General features: G+C 33.5%; 3 protein-coding genes across 3 annotated transcripts; all 3 read right to left on the reverse strand.

Moving 5' to 3' along the window:
• Positions 1-2,778: 2,778 nt before the first annotated feature.
• Positions 2,779-3,962, reverse strand: LOC110667599 (early nodulin-like protein 8). The gene is made up of 2 exons (XM_021828493.2): positions 3,368-3,962; positions 2,779-3,218 (listed from the first exon to the last, which is right to left on the reverse strand). Exons 1-2 carry the CDS (start codon positions 3,564-3,566, stop codon positions 2,827-2,829), a joined length of 591 nt encoding a protein of 196 aa, XP_021684185.2. The 5' UTR covers positions 3,567-3,962; the 3' UTR covers positions 2,779-2,826.
• Positions 3,963-4,734: 772 nt separating this feature from the next.
• On the reverse strand, positions 4,735-9,709 carry LOC110667620 (uncharacterized). The gene is made up of 8 exons (XM_021828515.2): positions 9,394-9,709; positions 8,853-8,997; positions 8,593-8,761; positions 7,934-8,207; positions 7,046-7,311; positions 6,732-6,947; positions 6,457-6,565; positions 4,735-5,127 (listed from the first exon to the last, which is right to left on the reverse strand). Exons 1-8 carry the CDS (start codon positions 9,542-9,544, stop codon positions 5,072-5,074), a joined length of 1,386 nt encoding a protein of 461 aa, XP_021684207.2. The 5' UTR covers positions 9,545-9,709; the 3' UTR covers positions 4,735-5,071.
• Positions 9,710-18,579: 8,870 nt separating this feature from the next.
• On the reverse strand, positions 18,580-21,742 carry LOC110667619 (uncharacterized). Its single transcript, XM_058153768.1, has 7 exons — positions 21,412-21,742; positions 21,001-21,147; positions 20,779-20,877; positions 20,175-20,366; positions 19,902-20,021; positions 19,445-19,516; positions 18,580-19,014 (listed from the first exon to the last, which is right to left on the reverse strand). The coding sequence occupies exons 1-7, from the start codon at positions 21,682-21,684 to the stop codon at positions 18,790-18,792; spliced, it is 1,128 nt and encodes a 375-aa protein (XP_058009751.1). The 5' UTR covers positions 21,685-21,742; the 3' UTR covers positions 18,580-18,789.
• Between the last annotated feature and the right edge of the window lie 1,230 nt (positions 21,743-22,972).

The following is a 22,972-nucleotide window of genomic DNA, read 5'->3' on the forward strand; positions in this document are numbered from 1 at the left end:
TGGGTGAGTCCATCCTGCAGTTCTGCACAGTGTCCGTGTCACCTCAACTTCTGCAGTGCATTGGTAGGACACTAGGTGTCATTTTGTCATTTTGTAACTAAATTTTTGTTTTCTCATATGTATTTGGAATTATGTAATGTAATTTGAGCTTCATGTAAATAATGAAGATTTATGGTTATGTATGGAAGTAATTTGAGTATTTATTTGTTGCTTATACATATGAATACCCTGAGAAATGATGATTGAGAACTGAAATTGAGAATATTGGAGTTTGAGATGATGAGACATGAATATTGGAAGTGTTTTTCACAGGTTCCGAAGAACTGTTTTCTCCATTTTTAGCCGGTACTCTGCCGGATTTTCTTTAAAATTTTCGGAACCTCAAATAAATAATACTTTTTATAAATGGCTTAAATAAAGTATATTTCATAAATTATATCCAAAAGCATGATATAAATTAATTAAGGTATATTAGAGTGTGCCGGTACACCGTGTGGCATTACTTACTCGGGTATACTATACACGGGTAAGGGGTGTCACAGCATTGGTAGGGCACTAGGTGTCATTTTGTCATTTTGTAACTAAATTTTTATTTTCTCATATGTATTTAGAATTATGTAATATATTTTGATGTTCATGTAAATTATGAAAATTGTATTTGTGAATGGAAAAGTAAATATATAATTGTGATTTATACTTGATTATCACATGTGATGGATGATTGAGAACTGAAATTGAGAAATGTTGTGGAGATTTTGATATTGGAGTTTGAGATGATGAGACATGAATATTGGAAGTGTTTTTCACAGTTAGAAGAAGCTATTTTCTCCATTTTTAGCCGGTACTCTGCCGGATTTTCTTTAAAATTTTCGGAACCTCAAATAAATAATACTTTTGATAAATGGCTTAAATAAATTATATTTCATAAACTATATTCAAAATTATGATAAAAATTAATTAAGGTAAAATAGAGTGTGCCGGTACACCGTGTGACATATCTTACTCGGATATACTGTAGCCGGGTAAGGGGTGTCACATAACTCCTTAGCATAACCCAGAATCCTAAACATGGAAAAACAATAAACATCAATGTTAGTGCAATAGGTATTTTCCCCTCCCTCATACACCATATTTTTATCATTCCTTTGCCACCTTCCCCCATGATGAATTTCTAAACATACAATATCAAATATTCCACCTATGAAATTCTTCCAATAGATATTGACCTATTTAGATAAAAGAAAAACCTAAACAACACAAATTCAAGATATATTTATACAACTAAAACCCAGCCATATCAACACATTCAAATGAATAAAATTGCATTTAGAATTCATTATAAGAACACTTTGTTTTTACTCATCCATCCACAACATAGCAAAACACAGAAAACCCAACATATGCAGTGACAATACAGTAACAAGGCACATATTCAAAAGCATACATGTTTAACTATTGGAATTACAAGCATTCTACAGCATGTAAAAACCATCACCCTAGCATATAGAGACTCAAACTCGGTACAAACCCAGCACGACCCATCTCGATCCAACCCAACTTCCCACCCACAAATAAAACCAAACTCGACACCCATTTATGACAATGAATAAAATATTGATATACATACCTTTATTCTCAAGAAACACTTATAAAAATATGAAAAGGGATAAACTTGCCTCTTACCACTATGATATTCACTAAAAAGCATACAATTCATATAAATCCTCGGCAAAAAAAATGAAATTCACTCGTCTATTAACAAAAAGAAGTGTGAATCAACATTTAATCTTATAAATTAATAGATTCTGTATTTAGAAATTAAGAGAATTTGAAGATTTAGAGTAATGATTTAGGTTAGGGAAAATAGACAAATAATAGTATTTATATGGATTTTAAAAGAGGTTGAGGGATTTTAATTTCAGGATTTTCAATTTTTATTTTTTACTTTTTTTTTATGATTGTGGGATTTATTTTCCTTGTTAGCACCATGTAAGCAAACACGTTAATAAAACTAATGTCATTAGCCACTTTCTCCTTAAAGTGCTAAGGATGCGATAATGCAAGTTTTGAATAGCGACAAAATCTTTTTTTGAGACTCTAAACTGTGAAAGCATGAAAGTAAAAAAAAAATATATATATATATATATATATATATATATATATTAAAGTGTATTTTTCCTATAAATAAAAAATAATAGACAATTATAAAATGACTGTTATACCGTTAGCACTGGTTGGATAATGACCCCATAAAATGCCACATCAAGCCCAGTATCTTATGAGCTCAGTTCATAGATGTTAATCTTGACGTGGAAGTAACAATTTGGCGGTTAAGGCAGTAGTAGGGTGAGAAACTGATAAGCAGTAGTAGGGTGAGAAACTGATAATGGAATAAATTAAATAAATAAAAAGTGACACAAGCAAAGAGAAAGGGTTTGTCGGCACAGAAAGCTCATGAATAGCTGGCAAACCTTAAATCAACACACTACACAACTGGGATAGCGTGTCTCAGCAAGGCAATAAACTTCATCTTTTTGGACATGGAAATCGGTGTCTGATGCCATTTTTTTCTTGGATTTAAGCCTAAAAACCGATTCAGTGGGTGTCTAATGCCATCGTTATTTCTCTCATTTCTCAGTGTGAAACTTCAAACTTTGATAAGCCATTAGGCTACAACAAAATTTAACACAGGTTTATTTATCTTGAATCGCCGAAAAGAATGACAAGACTAAAATTTCATTATATGAATCAATAAACCAATAAAGTGTATATATATATATATATATATATATATATATACACATACCAATCTGGTAATTATGTCCTTCACATGAAGCCATCGATCATTGCAGAAATCGCTGCGCCGATAACAACAGATAAGAATATTGAAAATCTGTTTGTTGGTGAAGAAGAAGGCGGCAATGGGATTGTGCCAAACACTGTGGGGTATGAGGGTGCTGCAGTGTCTGGTAATGCACTAGGACCATAAGAGGGAGAGTAGGCTGAACCATTCCCAGAAAGCACAGATATGCGTAGTTTCTGCTTCTTTTCACAGTGCCCTGGAACCCCACTGGTGAAGTAGAACACCCCGTGTGTAGTGATGTTAAATAAAGAGTTGCCATTGTTCATGTACAAGAGCGGATCTGTCAGGTTGCAGAAGTTGTAGTTTTGTTCTGTGACTTGAATCACTGAATCTTGACTTGGTGGGTATAAGAACACTGGATACAATGAGGAAAAAAAAATACATGAGAGCCAGCCACTAGTTCTTTATATGAACAAGCAGCACAAAAAAAGCGATTTTGATTTGTATTTGTTGTTATTGAAGTGAAGATCTTTAGGGAAGAACGAAAAATAAAGAGGAACTTACAGAGAGAATCTCCAATCTGGAAGGTGTGGTATTTGGACCAAAAAGAGTAGACTTGTGGGTTTGCCGAAGTGGGAATACTCCAAGCATCTAAATCTCCAACCTTGTACTGGTAGCAAGAGACTTGGATTTGCGCCAGCAAAAATAACTGAAAAGCATAGATTGGCAGGACCAGGGATCTAGGACTTCTAAGATTGGCCATTTTGCCTGCTCTCAAGCCAATTTTTCTTTTCTCAAATTTGAGAATGAAAGCAGGACACCGTAGGGTGAAATCTTGTTGGCCCAAATATTCGTCGACAGAAAAGAACAAGTTGATGATTTCTCCTGATTGCCCCTCTTGCTAGTTAAAGCTCAGCTGATAGCAACTTTGATCTGTTACTTTCAATGGTTAAAACCTTAAACAACGTGAAGTACGCGTATCAAGGGTTAGGGAATTAACGGTACAGATGTGGGAATCAACCAAACTTTAGCCAGTCTCTTTTGCCTCATATGTCTCTGATAAAATGTTGGGTTGAGGATGGAAAGGGAACATTCAAAGTTTAGAGGGGTAAGACTGGATTTAAATCAATGATAGGGCCAATAATGGCACATGGGCCAGCTGGGCATTCATCCAACACAACTCGAAATGTGCCTCTGTGAGGTTGGAACAAGCTTGGAGGTGGGGGTAGGATGTTGCACAAAACGTCCAAAGATTGGTGCGCTACAATTCAATTTCGTAACCATTTCACCATGTGGTGAGAAGAGAACTGTCAGGCTTGTCTTGCCATTACATGGTTCTTTATGGTTGGCTGGACACCAAGGTTGAGGCATCTCCACTTACCAGTATGCAAACAGCATTAGACAATGGTCTTTGATTATATTTGGAAAGCCAGTATCTGAAACCAGAGTTTTAGTGACATAGCAGTCGATCAATTAGAGTAAATTATAAGATCTTCAGGTCAAGTCAAGTTCCTCTGTCATATTAACGTGAACTTCACATGTTAATTCCTCCGATGAGAAATGTGAGTAGGATTCTCCAATTCTTACCAATATTCCCCCCATTGAAGATTAGGTAGGCATCGAACTACCTCAATTTGCTTATCGCTACTCATTATGAAAAGCAGTTGCTCAATGAACAGGCTGATCACAATTAGGCTTAGGCCTGCAATGCAAATAAAGAGAATTTGGACAAAGAGTTACCCGTTTAGATAGCATGAATAAAAATCTTTCCAGTATACGGAATGGTATTTAGAATACTCAACTGCTGTCAAAATGAGTTAGATAGCAATAAAAATCACACATCACTTGAGTAGAATTCATATTGTAACTATTGATCCATACAGGATTGATTTTGTGAACAAAAATGAGGTAAAGAAAAAGAACTTGACAAATAACAAAATATGAAAAGCTTTATTTTCATTTTTAAGATAACAAAAAATTTCTAGCATTATCCAGCACTAGTGCAACACCAGATTACAATAGCACCAGTCAAAAAGATTTAAAAGCAATGATTTTCATCAATCTATGAACCTAAAACTTATTTCTTTACTGTCAACTGCCTCTTTGCCCACATAAAATCCTCCACCTGCTCTTATCAAGTACGACTTCATCTGTTATTGGTTGGATCACAAACAGCTAACCAAGTTGCAGCTCCAGCAGCACATAAGGAGCAAGGCGGCTGCTCACAATGTTCAAAAAAATCCCGGAGGTTTTTTCCTCTAAAATCAATCAAGCATTTAATGGCTCTGCTTCCATCTCTCTCATTACTGTCCAATCTTGTGATCCTGCAGTGAAACAAAGCATTCACATGTCATAATTCAAATTAAAATAATTAAAATAAGAGGGAAACAAACCAGAAAAGATCAAGGAAATCATGGATTTTAAAAACTAGAGAGGAATATTTATGATAGACCAGTCAAATTCTTTGGCCTAATACATAAATTTGCAAATGAACTATTTAGGAAAAAAGCCCTTAAACCCATGATCATTTATTTCAACCAATTGTACCGTTATTCTTTTATTTTGTCCAATTACACCATTATGCTTTTCTTTTTGTAATAACTAACAGGCATGCTTATGAATTTTTTGTTCATATTTTTTCTCAGTCACGCTCAAATTCGTCTTTGGTACATTCCCAGTATTCACAAATACAAAATCTTCTTGCCGTAAGTTGTTCAAAATTGAAAACGACAATAATAAAAAAACAAGAATTCCGAGTTATGACACAAATATTTCTAATCTTAATACAAACTAAACAAAGTTTTCTTTTGTAATCTTGGTATATCTTGATAACAAGACATGACACAAATGAAATCTATCAAATTATTAAGGAATGTATTTTCCTCCTTACGGAACCAGATTTTGGAAGAAATAGACTGAATGGAGAGTGTAAACGGATAAAATTTGTCGTTTCATTTTCAAATGTGTTACAATGCTACTTCAGCTTACTTTTTTCAACTTTATTTCAGTAGCATCAGCATGCGTATAAGGACACGTATTGCTAACTGGGGATATCAAACCTATTGGTTACATAAAAGAATAAAGGATTAAAAGGTCAAAACAGAAAATCAAAGGTGTACTACGGACAATTTTATGTATTATGCCTTATTCTTGGAACTTGCAAGCCATAAACTCTCCCTCAACTTATATTATTAACAAAATTTTACACAGAAACTAATTTAATATATTTTCTTAGTCTCATAAAACCCTAAAAGCTTTTATTCAAAATTTTTAATAACATTAGAATCAGATTCAGATTACTAAACTATATGATAACAAAATCACAATAGGGAAGTGTACATTTTCATTGCATATTTCAGAAGTTCATTCAAACATGCATACCAGTAACTACATAGAGCTATGAACTTAAGAGTTTCATTATAAGCTATTTAGGGTATCTTAGAGATTCCAAAAAGTATACATGGAGTTTCTTTTTCGCTTTATTTATTTATTCATTTTTTTGGTCCAAAATAAATAGTATAGTTAGAGAGAATGTACACATAGTTTGGTCTCAGAATCTCAAAGGTGACAAATAAGCCAGAATCAAATTAACTCAGCATATTATATCCTCATTTGCAAGCAGAAAGTGGAGTCCAAAGCAACCAAAAACTTACTTGATTTTTGGCTTTCTGCAATAACCAGAAGCCGTCTCTGCAAAAGAGATGCCACAAATAGGAAAATGGAGCACATGCCAAACATGACAATAATGGGAAAGGCATCAACCTTCAAGAAGAAAGGGACAAGCAGCTGTTAAAATATAGAAAGGAGAGATTGACAATAGATGTACCCATGAAGAAAACCTTCATTCAACTTTGCCTTAAATACTTATTCCATGGAAGTATTTTCCCAAAACCTGATGCTGATGAAAGTACATAAGGAAGAAACTCACATTGTACAACACAACACAAACAAATATGTTGAGAGGAATGCGGAAGAAATTCATGATGGTGCTTCTAGCCTCCTCAGGAATATATTGGGACCTCATCTTCATGATAGATGGCCAGAAAATACCCACACATGACTCAAAAGTGCAGAAGCCAAGAAGCTGGATACACCCTGAAAATGAGATGCCTCCACCTTTCTCCCCATTTGCAACTACCAAGAACTGTTCAAAACCCACAGTAACATTTTATTTACTACTGGCTTTTGTATGTTAATAGTGAAATGAAAGAAAATGAGGGGGAATCAAGATTTTCTACATACACTTGTCATAACAGGAAGCAGAAGTGAAGCTGCAGATATTACAAAAACAATCTGCATATAGCTCTCAACTTTGGGGGATGAGCAAGCCAGCAGTCGAGATGCAATGGAGCTTCCCAACATCGAAGCCAGCATGAATGTTGCAAAAATGAAACCATGAGGAATGTCCTCACTGTTTGGGCTTAGAGCAGGAGTCCAAAGGAACACAAAGGTGTACATTGAACCTTCGAATAGGGACTGTATGGCACCCAACAATGCAATTTTCTCATCTGATTCCATTAGGAAAACGATATCAACAGAAATACCCAAAAGATGGGAAAGGGAGAAAGAGACTACTATGCACATAATGTACAAAATAAAAAGTTACAATAAGCGCATGTTTTCCTATTTTACCATGTAAATTAAGTACAAATTAGATGGAACCTAATGGAGAAAATTGCAAGAAATCACCTAAATGATGACCCCTAAAAACTGCACCAACTAACACTTAGGATGGATGTAAAAGTTTGAAATTAAAGAATATTATGTGGAAAATGAGCATCCAATACCAGCTCAAATGTTATCCACTTCAAAGCAGAGTTCCTTTTTCAGCATTTGAAGATATCTTAGCTTTAAATGAGTGCACAGAAAAACCATTACAGAATTTGATAATGAAATCAGGTGATTTTTTCCTGGTAGCCCACTGAACCCCATCTTCACACACTGGAATAAAACCAAGGTGTCAACACTCAACCATGACAAGGGACATGTACATCTAAACTTTTTATTCTTAATTGTCTTAACCAACTGCTTAGATAGAGCAATGATGATATAAATTTTCAATTGATATTAATTTCACTAAGCTATAGTGTGTGCCAAGATAAAGCAAGAAATATAAGGTTAGAGATTCACCAGAAGCAATGGCTACAGCAGCAACCTTGAATTGGGCAAGCAAGTCCTTATTTTCTGAAGTGTCTCCATAATTTTCAGTCCATGTTGACACTATGATAGCCATACCAATTGCAAGAAAGCAAGCAGCAGCATCAAATGGAGAAACAGGACCAAGGCCCAAGTTATCCACTAGTAGAAGATTACCGAACAACCCAGACATAATGGCAACTAAACCATTGCCAAGAAATATTGCTTTTGAGAATGTCATTGACAACCATTGTTGGTCAAAACCCCTCTGCAAAATTCAAAGGGAGCAATGAGATATAAAGCGTACTTAAAATGTCAAAGTAGACTTCATGGGTCTTAAGAGCCGATTACTGAAAGCAATTCACAGGCAAATATAATTCCTACATTGAAACATTTTTCAATCCTAACACGTTCTAAGTATTAATCATAGGCTTACAATCAGGGATAAGAGAAGCACCAAGACCCTTCAAGTGATAACCTCCACCTACTAAATGTAAAATAGCAGCATTGAAGCATTATCCCACAATTTACATAATTCACTCAAGTCTCTAACCCAAAACCTTTAAACAATTAACAGGACAGAATTCAATTTAAGATGTATATTATTAAACCCTACCATCAATTAAAGCTAAACAGTTCAACTCATCACACACCTTAAAGTGTTCTGCAACAAGCCAAGACTCAAATGCTGAAAAAAGTAGAGAAGTGGCAATGCCTCCCAATACACGTCCCAACATTAAGACTTTGTACTCAGGAGAATGCTTGGTGATGCAGCTCAGAATGTAAGTTATGCAGTAAGTAACACATGCTCTCCTTCGACCCCTGAATTCAGCAGATAATATTATATAGGACTCCAGAAAATGACCAGCAGTTGATAAGAAAGAAATTAAAACAAATCATAATGATATCTTACTGCTTATCAGCAAGAGAACCAACAATTGTCCCAAATAGCATAGAAGATCCAAAGCCAGCAATAAAGAGCTGGCCAATCTCTCCCTTTCCAAACCCATACTGACTGTACAAGTAGTACACATATGGACCCTGCAACCAATCCCCAGCTGTTGCCACAATTCAATTGAATTAGGTTCCCCCCAAAAGAAGCTGCATAGTTGTCAGTTATAAACAAATATGCATCCTGACAATCTCTCAAGTCGAAATTTAAGTAATGGGTCTAGAAATTAGACGTTAATTATGCGAAGAGGCTATTGATAACAGAAGCTAAAAAAAGCGTAAGGAGAAAACATGCTTCTGCTATATTAACAAAGAAATCAAGCTTACATTTTCACTACCTAACAATTTTCAACTCAAATTCAAATTTCCCTGAAGTGGAGCAAACTAGGAAAAAAAAAAAAAAGCATTGATGAAATTGGCGCCAATTTAACGAGAAATGGGAGCGAAACCCATGTGAGTCACAATGCGCCAAGGGAAATGATCAGATCTAAGGGGGAAAGTACCCATCATGAGGGAATAAACAACTAGGTAATTGTTCTTGAAGGCATTGAAAGCAGGAGATGTATTAATACGATCTCGGTTTGCTTTGCTGAGCTCAAGCGCTGCCACCACGGCCGCTAGGCAACCAAATACCATGAAGTAGAAAATCTCCATTGTTCAATATCTTCCTCTCTGGAGATCGATTTGCAAGAGATAAATTGAGAGAGTGTAGGAGATAAACAACTAGGATTGGATGTTAAAAAGAGGCCGCCTTTGAACCCCAAAGCATCATTTCTTTCTCAGTGGTTTGGACGGTTTAAAACTGACGAAACTCCCACTTGCCCATGCCGAATTAACCCGATTCAAAATTTCAAATTAAAATTTTATGTATACATATATATATATATATATATATATATATATATATATATATATATATATATATATAAAATTTCATTTATTTAATAATAATAATAATAATAATAATAATGTAGGGGCAGAGATTAGTCATGAATGCATTGGAGTGTATCAATCGCTTGCGTTTTCAACAATTATAATTAATTTTTTGGCATAATGTCACATTATTTTTGAAATTGGAATAAGATTTTATCTACTTCATATTTTATAAGAATTTATTTAATATTATTATTTTAGTTATATTATATTAAATATATGAATTAAAATTCATTAATTTTAATTTTAATTTAATTTAATGTGCTTTAATTACCTATTCAAAAGAATATTTTTTTATTTCTATAAATTTTAAATTTTTTTTTTTTAATAATAAATTGAAACAAGATTTGAAAACCAAACTCTAAATGCCGGTGCTCAAATGAATTTTTAAGATTCAAATGTTCCTACCTAATTGCATTTTAATTTATTATCATCGGTTTGCTTTCATTTCAAGATAGAAGGGTATATGATCAGTTCGTTTAACCTTAACAACTTAAAAGCTCCGTTTGTTTTACATTTTTAATTTACATGCAGATTTTTAATAGTTATTTTAAATTCATATTCATACATTATAAATTTATTTAAATAAAATATATAATAATAATAAGCAGAAATTTGTTATATATAAAGTTTCATTTATTTCACGAAAAATAATTTGTATATGAAAGAAAATATTTTTCATTATTTGATTGTAATGTTAAATTAATAATTTATTCATTACTTGCGCTTAGCCGGTTCCAAGCCCAGATAAAGGAGGAGGGTTGCGGTAGGTGATAACCAGCGTAAAAATTTCGTCACACTTTATGATATGGATTCAAATGATATAAACGTTGGGGCGTCCTCTACTAACGACGTGCTATATCAGAGCCCTGGTGTAGTGAGAAATATGCAAGGGTGTAGGGCATTCACCGAAAGCGATGCGCTATGCCAGCACCCGAGTGTGGTATTAAGTGAGAAAGGGTTCCTACATCATGGACAAGTGTGGGTAAAGAAGTTAGTCCATAGGATAGATAGTAGAAAATAATAGAAGATATCATAAAAGGAGACCAATTAGGAAAGAACAGGATAGGAGAAGGATCAGGGTTAGTACTTGAAATGTTGGATCACTTACAGGAAAATTAATAGAGCTTGTGGATACCTTAGAAAGGAGAAGGGTGAATATTGCTTGCATTCAGGAGACTAAATGGGTAGGAGAGAAAAGTAAGGCAGTGGTAATTCAGGGTACAAACTGTGGTTTACCGAAAAGGGGAGAAATAAGAACGAAGTGGGCATAATCATAGACAAAATATTAAAAGACGCTGCAATAGCTGTGAAAAGAGTAGGAGATAAAATTATACTAGTAAAACTAGTACTAGAAGGAAAAATGATAAATGTAGTTAGTGCTTATGCCCCACAAATAGGACTAGATAATGAGAGTAAACAAAAGTTTTGGGAAGATATGGATGATTTAATGCAAAGCATACCAAATGAAGATAATATTTTCATTGGTGGAAATTTGAATGAACATGTAGGAAGTGATAGGCAAGGCTATGAGAATGTTCATGGAGATTTTGGTTTCGGCAGTCAAAATGAGGAGGGAAAAAGCATCCTAGATTTTGCTATGGCATACGACCTAATACCAACAAAAACCTACTTTATAAAAGGAGAGTCGCATTTAGTGACTTTCAAAAGTGGATAACATAGAAGCTAATTTGACTTCCTCTTAACCAGGAAGACAAATAGAGCTCTATGCAAGGATTGCAAGGTCATTCCAGGAGAGGCTTTAACAAGTCAACATTGGTTAGTGGTCTTGAATGTCAAGTATAGGAACAATTCAAGTAAGGTCAGAAGATATAGTGTAGCTCGAACAAAGTGGTGGGAGTTCAAAGGAGTAAAGCAAGTGAAGTTCAAAAATGAGTTTCTCGAGTCCAAAGCATGGAAGCTGAATATGGAGGCCAATGATATGTGGATACATATGGCATTAAAGATTAGAGAAGTAGCTAGAAAAATACTTGGAGAGTCTAAAGGACATGGACCACCCTCAAAAGAGAGATGGTGGTGGAATGAGGAAGTACAAAAGGTAGTGAAGAGAAAAAGGGAATGGTATAAGAAATTACATAAATGTGATAATAATGAGGCATATGAACAGTACAAGATAGCAAATAAAGAGGCAAAAAAGGCAGTTAGTCAAGCAAGAGCACAGGCCTTTGAAAAGTTATATGAGAAACTTGGAACTAAAGAAGGGGAGAAAGATATTTATAGATTAGCAAGGAGGAGAGAAAGGAAATGTCAAGATCTCAATCAAGTTAGGTGCATTAAGGATAAAGAAGGAAAAGTGTTGGTGAAAGATGAGGATATTAAAGAAAGATGGAGAAATTATTTTAATGATCTCTTTAATAATAGTCAAAATGGTAATAGCGTGAATATAGACTATAGAACGATAGAAAAGAATGTGAATTATATTAGAAGGATTAGATCTTTAGAAGTAAAGGAAGCACTTAAGAGAATGAAAGTGGGTAAAGCCTGTGAGCCCAATGGAATACCAATTAAAGTGTGGAAGTGTTTGGGAGAAATAGGAGTGGCATGGTTAACTAAATTATTTAATAAGATTCTAAACTCAAATAAAATGCCTGATGAATGGAGGAGGAGTATTTTAGTATCTATTTTTAAAAATAAGGGAGATATACAGAGTTTCTCGAACTATAGGAGAATTAGACTCATGAGCCATACTATGAAGTTATGGGAGAGAGTTGTGGAGCATCGACTACGTCATGATACTTCTATCTCTCTCAATCAATTTGGCTTCATGCCCGGTCGTTCAATTATGAAAGTGATCTTTCTCATTAGAAGCTTGATGAAGAAATATAGAGATGTGAAGAAAGATCTACACATGGTTTTTATTGATTTAGAGAAGGCTTATGATAGTGTTCCAAGAGATGTCCTATGGAGTGTATTGGAACAAAAGAGGGTATCTATTAGATACATACAAGTGTTAAAAGATATGAATGAAGGAGCAACTACTATTGTGCGCACAGTGGGAGGAGACACAATAGATTTTTCAATCTCAATTGGATTACACCAAGGATCAGCTATAAACCATTACCTTTTTACATTAGTTTTAGATGAATTGACGAAACATATACAAGCGACGCGATATTTTTACATTAGTTTTACATTCTTTGGTGCATGATGTTTACGGATGATATTGTTCTGATAGATGAGACGCGAGAAGGAGTCAATAGAAAGCTAGAGCTTTGGAGAAATACTCTAAAGTCAAAGGGCTTTAACTTAAGTAGAACAAAAACAGAATACATGCATTACAAGTTCAGTGAAGGCCAAACTAGTGATAGGGAAGGAGTTAGTTTGGATGGAGTGGTACTATCCCAAAGTAATCACTTTAAATATCTCGGCTCAGTCCTTCTAGTATATGGGGGATGTGAGGAAGATGTTAGTCATAGGATTAAAGCCGGATGGTTGAAGTGGAGACGTGTCACGGGAGTTTTATATAATCGCAAGATTCCCAATAAGTTAAAAGGAAAATTTTACTGTACAGCCATACGACCGGCTATGTTATATGGTAGTGAGTGTTGGGCATTGAAGGAGTCATATGCATCTAAGATAAGAGTTGCAGAGATGAGAATGTTAAGGTGGATGAGTGGCCATACTAGACTAGATAAATTCCGTAATGAGAGTATTAGAGAAAAGGTAGGAGTGGTACCAATTGAGAATAAGTTGAGAGAAGGGAAATTGAGGTGGTTTGGTCATGTGAAGCGTAGACATACGGAGGCTCCAGTTCGACAAGTAGAGCACATTAGGTTAGAGGATAGAAAGAAAAAAAAAAGGATAGACCTAAATTGACTTGAAGGAGAGTAGTACAACATAACATAGAAGTATTACAAATTTCTGAGGATTTAACCCAAAATCGTTTGGAGAAAGCGAATTCATATAGCCGACCCCAAATTTTTGGGATAGAAGCTTAGTTGATTTGAGTTGAGTTTTAAAAAATAAGAAATGACCTTTTCTTTTGAAAAATTGAAATCATTTTCCTTAAAAAAAACTTAATCTATTTTTATTAGAAAAATATTTTTTATTAACTATTTTTTTAATATCCTAAATACTAAAAAATATAAAAAAAAATTTTTAAAAAAATTTTTCATAAAATAGAGGGAGCTTAAAATATAAATTTCTTATCAAAACAATTAAAACAAGCAGACTTTTTAAAAAAGCAGACTTTCGTAACCGGTCAAACCGGACCAAATCAGGAAAATCAAGAGGTCTATCTTTAAACTAATTATTAGATGTCAGTGCTCCCCTCTATAAAGAAAATCAGTTATTTTTATTTTTAAAAAAGTTAGACTTATATTATTTAGATAAGAATGCATGTACGGTGCACCTAATAATCTTCCCTTTCTTTATACGGGCTGAAGGTTATCAAACAATGCGTCATGATATTTCTTAGGGCCTTAAACCTATCAACGTCCATTACCGCAGCGCATATCAATGGCAGCACATATCAATGGCTATGTTCCCACCCACCACACCACATTATTATAACGGATAGGAAAATTCTTTATACATCAGCTATATAAATTTTATACACTTAACTAATAAAAAATTCAAAATTATATTTTATAATAAAATTTATTATATTTTTATTAATATATCGTATTTAATTAAATGAGTGTATGTATCCTAGTAGGGTAAAAAAAGCTCCAACGAATAATCCTTTCTTTTCAACTCACGGGCCCATCAGGGTCATTTCAAATCCACTTGAGTATGCCCCATTTCCCTTCTCCCGTCACCCCAAAAAACACCGTCTCCGTTGCCCTCATTATCTCATTGACCTTTTTATACCTTGGATCCTACAAGCATTGCATGTCCGCACTCAGATGTAATGGTCCCATCATCGCGCAGTCAACCCCATCAACGGCTGCTATTAAACCATCTTTTGTCTCTGCCTCTTATGACTTCTTTTGGCACATTATACAAATCTTTCGTAAAGATTGGTAGTAATCTAAGTTCAACGTTCGATCATCTAAACTGAATTTTTAATTAATTATATTATAATCACCTCTAAGAGTATTAATTGAACTAAATCAAAGTTGAGAAAAATAAAAATTAATCGAAAATGAAAACATGCAATCGATTATTGATTATAATTGAATTAATTAAAAAAATAAAATATATATTTATATTATTTATTAATTAATTATTAATAAAAATACATTTATAATTTTTTATTTATAAAAAATAAAAAATATGATTTAATATTAATAAGAAAATAATTATGAGTTAAATATTATTGTAAAATTATAAAAATAGTAATTATAAATAATATATTATTAATAAAATTGTAATTAGCATATTAATTAATTGAATTTGGTTATTTTGATTAATTTAGTTATAAATCAAAGGTAATCGAATCAATAATCGAAAATTGAAACTTTTTTATAATTAATCAAAAATTGAATCAAACCGAACTTTACTCTTACTAAATAACCAATTTGCATCAATTCAATTTAATTATTTAATTATAAATGAATAATACACAGACCGTACTTGGAGGTTCTGATGATAAAGTAGACGACACATCGGAGACACTAGGTGAAGGGTAGTAGCTGTAAGAGAAGGCTATCTTGGCGGAGACAGGGCCATGGATCATGGGAACATGATAGCCTGGGGGCCCAAGACCAGAGCTTTCTTGGCCCACATAGGGGAGAGAGCTAGTAAGCAGAGGAGGATGGCCAAAGTTTCAACAACAGTAAGGGCATGGAGTCATGGAAGAGGTCGGAGCTGGAATGCTCTGTTGCTTTTATGTTGGAACATAAAGAGCCAAATTTTAGGGTGTTGTTGGAATGGCGATAGAGAGTAGGCCAGCTGTCAGAGTCTCAATGAAGATATCTGTACAGGTGTTACTAATGTGAGCTTGAAATTAGCATTATATGGCTATGGTATGGAAGGAAAGAAGGAAATGGTGCAAGATTGAATTACATTAACAGAAGATCAACTACTGGCTTCCTATTCGCCTTCCTTCTGCATGGTTGACTCTGTTGAAGAAAGTGAGTTTGTATTTTTTCACTACCTTTCTCTGTCATTTATAAGCCATATTAATGATATAATACTCTAACTTACCCTTAAAAAAGCTATTGAATAAATGATTTCTCTTCTATTGATTGCATTTTTTGCCTTGTGTGAATGTTCAACTACCCACACAACAATGAATATTGATGCGGAACATTTTTTGATGAAGAAGCAAGTCAAACAACAATAGAAATATACTGGTGTAAAAAGAGGAACAAATAGCAATTTTAATAAGCTTGGGCAAAGTTGATTTTTCTGGGTAGCAAATTACGACATCTTATGAAGACTTTCAACCGCTGTAGAAATTATATTAGAATTAATTAGGAAATTTTCTAGTCTATGTACGATTTATTTGTTTCTTACTTTATCTAGGATTTAGTTTTCCTATTTAATTTATATCTTTTTATTATTTTTTAGTTTATCTAAATTTCCTAGAAAGATATTTATATTCCTATTAGGTTTAGAAGTCTTAAAACACTATAAATACTTTTATTTACATGTAATTTGGAGACAGATTGTTATCGATAAAAATATTGTGGAGAATTTTCTCTATTTTTCACTCTTGTTCATGGAATGTATTTCTATTTGAGTTTCATGCTGCGTCAAGTGGTATCAGAGGGGGGAAATCGCCCTAATCGAGATGGCTTACCTTGATAGAGGTGGCGATTGTAATGGTTCTTGCAAAGGTGATCGAGGAACTAAAGTCCTTTACCATAGGGACAAAACGTTGCAACAATGGGAGCGACGTCCAATGCGAAGGATGGATCTCATATTCGAGCGTATTGAGAGATGCCTCGAAGAAATTATAGATCATCTTGGTGCTTTGGGAACTAAAACATTCAGGAATTGGGTTGACAAAAGAAGGCTAGCAGATGGCGTAGCTCGTGGTGACCCTATTTATAGATCAATTTTTACACGTAGGCAATATATCTACTATGATGATTCAGAGGAGGAAGATGACTATGAACCAATTAAGTTCAGTAGGCATGAATGGTATGGTGATGATAGGAGAAGAACCATGAGTTTTCTTGATGTTCCTAATTTCTATAGTGATCTCAATATGGAGGAATTTTTAGATTGGATCGTAAATGTGGATAGATTCTTTAACCATGTGGATATAACATCTAAACAACAAGTCCAGTTGGTGGCTTGTCGGTTGAAAGGTGCTGCTTCTGCTTGGTGGGAATGGCTACAATCTAAAAGGAAGCAAGAAGGGAAAGAACCAGTTCGTACATAGTTTATAATGAAGTATTTACTGGAACAAGAATTTTTACCTCTAGACTATAAGCAGATTTTATTCCAACAAAAACTTTGTCAAAAGGGGGTCCAACCAAAGCATTTCTTGGTTTTGAAACAAGAAAGTGAAGAGCAAAGGGAACTTCAACATTCAACAATGCAACATGAAGTGTAGAAGTCTAAGTGTGACGAATTTGAACTCAAATATTCGATCAAATTTCCTTTTCTATGGTTGAAGATGACGACCTTCAATTGGAAATCATTGGGCCAACTTTTCTAGAAGCTAAGACTGATGAAGATAAGAAAGAAAAGCTTTAAGGATGTGTTTTTAAAAATGTGAAATATCAAGCCTTGGAAACTTCAATGGAAGTTGAGGAAAAGCAACACATGGAGCCAATATTAGGGATTGGAGGAAATCAGGCAATGAAGATGAAAGACTTTTCTAACTCCTTAATTTTCATTGTTTCCTTTGATTTTATTTGTCCAGGTGTTCTTATAGAGACAAAGGTGAGAGTGAAGTTGATTAATTCAATCTTGTTTGAATCTCCATTTTTTACTTCATCAAAGAAGATTATATGGTGTTCATTTTAAAATTCGAGGGACAATTTATTTCAAGTGGGGGAGAAATGGTGTTGGAGTTGCTATGGCGAAGTTTTTGAATTATTGCAAGTTATTTCAACTAGATGGCGATTTTTTTTTTTACCAAGTGGGAAAGTATGATGTAGAGCATTTTTTGATGAATAAGCAAGTCAAACAATAATAGAATCATGCTGGTGTGAAAAAGGGGAAAGTAGCAATTTTAGCAAGTTTGGGCAAAATTGATTTTTCTGGGTAGCAAATTTCACCTAAGACATTTTGTAAAGACTTTCCAAACACTGTAAAAATTAGATAAAAATTAATTATGAAGTTTCTTATTCTATTTAGGATTTATTTGTTTTCTACTTTATTTAGGATTTAGTTTTCCTATTTAGTTTATATCTTCTTATTGTGTTTTAATTTATCTAAATTTTCTAGAAAGTAGATTTCTTACAAAGTAAATTTGCATTCCTATTAGATTTAATAGTCTAAAAACACTAAATACCCTCATTTACATTTAAATTTGGAAACAGGTTATTGCAAATAAAAATACGGCTAAAAATTTTCTTTATTTTTCACTCTTGTGCATGAAATATTATTTTATTTGAGTTTCACGCTACGCCAAATATTCATCATCGCAGCTAGAGAACAGGGCTTCAAGTAAAAAGTCAAACTATGTAAAATTCTTATTTAGTCCCGATTCATTTGGACTCAAAACACAATATGTATAATAAACTCAAATATAAAATAGATAAAACTCACATTTGTATTTTGCATTCATAATAAATTAAATTTACGTAAATTTTCCCCATCAAACTATATTATAACTTCCAATTTTCGCTATTATAAGCAAAGCAATTAATGCGTTGAGGAAATACAAGACGTGATAAACCTTCCTAGTGAATTGAGCAGATGTTAGAATAAAATGCCAACAGTTCTTCGTATGAATGAATGCAAAATATAAAGTGGACCGCAGATCTACCACCCAATACCCATGGGATTAAAATAAAGACAACAAACTAATGAATTCAGGTCCAGCTACAATTCTGAAATTGTCCATCTTTGATCATGACAGCAATGCTATCCACTACGTTCTACAGCTTCAGTGCATTTCTTGCCATAGACAGAGCTCCCTCAAAAGTTTGATTTCCACCGATGAATCCGCTCATATGGACAAAAACACAACCAGGGATTCCAGATTCCCTTGAGAGCTCATCATCCCTAAGACCTCGCCACTGAGCTGGTAGAGGCCTCCGGCTTTCAAATCTATCTGCACCTATTGCCACTGCCTGCACTCGCCAATGTTTACTCCTGTCATCCTGCATATTTGTTTGTGTTAAGAATTTTGAACATACTTTATTTCTTTTTCTAAGAAGAGACAGGGAAGGGAGATAATAGCTATATCCAACTTCTTTTTAAAATTAGATACATTCATCAACACCTGGGTAGATGTTAGCATCTCATCCTCGTAATACCCTAAAGGAAAGATCAACTGATGGAAGATATTTGAGAGGTAATAAGGTTTTCTTTCATGTAAATGGACTAAATAACAGAAGAGCAACTCAAGGTCTCAAACAAAACATTCTACTCCAGAATGGCATGCACTAAATTATCAAGGAAAGAGGGCACTTTACAAGATATTCCAATGATTGATATTTAAAAAGTGATTCTTACTATAAACACCAATAACATTATGAGAAAAAAAACTGACATGTGAATTAAACAGGTTCTGTACAAACAATAATGTACCTGATAAAGAACATATTTAATTGAAGGGTCAATCTTCAGTTCCTCCTCAAGCTCGAATAAGTGAAGTTTCCACTGCAAGAAACAAATCTAATTAGAAATTTTCTGGACAGACCCACGCCCATCAAAGAATCAGCAATATCAGCCAAACACTTCAACTAAACAAAAACACGAATGCCAAAGTTCATTACTTCCGACTTTATCAGATCACTTGTGCCCCAACTCTTTGAAAACATGAAAAATATCAAATGCCCTACCCTCCCTCTCTAGGTTTCAAGTAATTTGATAGCACATATGCTAAATTCTAGTGATACCCACTATGAAAGCAATAATTAAGCCAACATATCAATAGCATAAATATCAGTGAAGCACATAAAGAGTTTAAGACCAGTGCTGTGCTGCTGCAATATAGGATAACAAAAGTCTATCAAAGTAGGGAAGATAAGCACAGCATACATACAGGACAGAATGTAGCCAAAACCATAATTTCACCACTAGGGTCGACATCAAATCTAGCTGCAAGACACTCCATTACAATTGACCGTGCTGGTAACCAAGACCTTGCATGAAAGCGAACATTCTGAACAATAAGACATAGACAAGTTAATATGCAAGTATTAACAACTCTATTTCTACAGCTCATACTATAAAAAAGGAAAAAAGAGAAGATTAATTATTAAGGATGACATCCACCTACTTAGTTCATACAAGAACAAATAAATTGAAAACTCACATCTAAAAACTCACTGCCTGCCAGCGCCATTGCTTGTTGGAAGGCCTGATTCTCCTTCTCAGGTGATTGATCAGGATCAATCCAATCCAAATTCAATCTCCCAACCCTTGAAGACAAATGTGTATTATTCACATATCTTGGAGGCAGGTCTGTGTCATACTGATTGATTCCATTGTCAACGGCATCAATTGCCTGCATAAGGGAAAAAAAGTCCCCAAATAAGGAGAAAGATGGAGGAAAGGAAGAGGGGATAAACATTAGTAAGCAGCATAAGCTACAAAAGTGAGAATCTAAATTGAAGCAAAACTGTGTGAAATATGCATGGTATAGGTAGAATTGTCTAACCATATCAGGTTCAATCCTGAAGCCCTATTTAAATAACATATTATATGAGAAGAAGAAGTATTGATGGCTTTAAGGCCATTGCCTATTGTATCATCATTGTTCAAAACCTCAATACAAGTAAGAAACATACAGACCCAGAGTCTTTTGGAGAAAAGCATTAGCAAAATCCTATGTATTCAAACGGCAGTTTCTAAAACCATCTATGACATTAGTAAGCACAATAAACATAAAATTGTCAAAAGTAAACGGAAGTTAGCACCTCCATGAAGCTTTTGTAAACAGCCAAGAACAACCGATGCACATCTGGGTGCCCTTCATCAAGCTGCAGCTCCTTAGCTATTATCTCCTTCCCAAAGTGCTAAAGAAAGAAGTAATTAATACAAATTAGATGAATAGCCAAACTATAACATAACTGCCTTAGTGAAGCATGTGAAATTTGACCAACCCCTTTTCCCCTTTTTTTGTTTGCAGAAAGGACTACCTTATAAACAAGACCAGCGCTGCTAAGCTTGGTAGTGAACCCATGTCCAAAGATCTCCTCAAATCCCTTCTGATGGTGATCGTAACGGTCACGACTTGGATCATATACGCCCCCGACATCAAGCACAGCATCCAGACCCTCCAACACCTGCATTCCGCCATCAGATTCAAATTTCATCTAACCTTAAATAAAACACAAACTACAAGCTAAAGTCTTGCTTGCCCATCACAACGGAAGAAAATAAATATGCATTTCATCACAAATTGTCCTTACAATTTCTTAGCAACCAAACATTTGGGCGGGGAAAAAATTATCATGCTTTGTTAGTTGCTTGTGTAAATATGTAAATGGAACCCAAAATTAATATTGCAAATTTGCAATGAAACAGAAAAAGTTCGGCCTTATTAGAACCTGAGGGTCGCGGGAGCGGACAATTTCGGCATTGGAGAACTTGTTGGTGAGACGAATCATAAAGCAGCCAAGAGCCTCGTCGCAGTGAAAGCTTCCATTGTGAGTGCCTACTCGGTTTGGTGGATGCTGGTAAGGGGATCCAGTGGAGTAGGCAGGAGAAGAAACAGTTGAGGGAGAAGCCATGAGAGGGATTAAGACAGAACCAGAGAGAGCTTTGGGAAAGTTGAAGTTGGAGAAGAGCGTGCGGTTAAACCCCCTGTTTAGTGCCAACATAGCCCTCGCCTCGCTTAATTTTTCTGAAGCCTCTAAAACCTTTGCTACGAATTCCTCTCCACTTCTTACTTATTTTATTTTGTTTATCGGGTTAATAAAAAAAAATCCCTGAAATTTTAGTAAAAAATAAAATTTCCTTCATTATTTTTTAGTAAATTGTATGTTACCTCTTTAATTGAAAAAATAGATGACTTCTTTTTGTTTTAACAAGTGATTATTATTTATAAATTATTATAAAAAAGTATTTACTTATTTTCATTTCCCATAAATGTAAAACATATCCATATATAATCTGACATAACAAAATTATGCAACTATAATTTTATAAATTAATAAGGTAAAGTGAATAATTAGTGTTTTTTTTATAAAAAAAATTCAATTTGAATTCCTGTATCAGATATAATTATAGTGTGTATTTTTTTTTTCATTAGAGATAATATATTATAATTGAGATAAATGTAATAATTTAATAATTAAAAATAATCAAAATGAGATAAAATTTTAATATAAGATATTTGAAAAAAATATAAACAGTGAGAATTCAATCAATTAAAATAAGAAGGAAAAAAAAACATCTCATAAAAGTTTTATAATATTTTTGTTTTATATATATATATATATGAATTTGTTTTTGTAATACTATAATTTGCATTATTCTTTTTAATAACAATGGTGTATATTATTTTTAGTGTATTGTAAATTAAGAGATTATATTTTGAATTTTATATTCAATTAGAGATTATTTGAATCATATGAAAATATTTAAATAACATCATTTTTTATGCGACTATTGAATAAATTTAATAATAAAATATTTTAATAACTTAAAACCAGAAAAATTAACGAGTTTAACTCAAAATTGGAGTCTTCCTACTCTTTTCGTTTTACCGTTATAGTTTAAATAAATAAAGTTATTTTAATAAAAATAATAATAATTAGCATAAATTTAATAAAAAATTAAAAAATGCCAAAGAAAAAATAAAAAAATCATTGTTTAAAAATAATAATAATTAACATAAATATAATAATTAAATTGTTAAAATATAATTAAATAAATATTAAAAAATAAAATGAAAAAATTTTAATTGTTCTATAAATGAGTGATTGTTTGGTGGTGCACATATAATTTGTCACGCAATCTTATGATGTTTATTCTCTGTATTAAAGAGGTTCCACATTTCTATGGATTTATACAAATAAAGCATTGACATTTTTACAAATAAACAAATTTCAAAAAAGATGTGAAGTAAAAAAAAAAAAAAAAAAAAAAACCTTATTAGAAACAATA

This window comes from Hevea brasiliensis, chromosome 9 (assembly GCF_030052815.1).
Source record: "Hevea brasiliensis isolate MT/VB/25A 57/8 chromosome 9, ASM3005281v1, whole genome shotgun sequence".
NCBI classification, from domain to species: domain Eukaryota; kingdom Viridiplantae; phylum Streptophyta; class Magnoliopsida; order Malpighiales; family Euphorbiaceae; genus Hevea; species Hevea brasiliensis.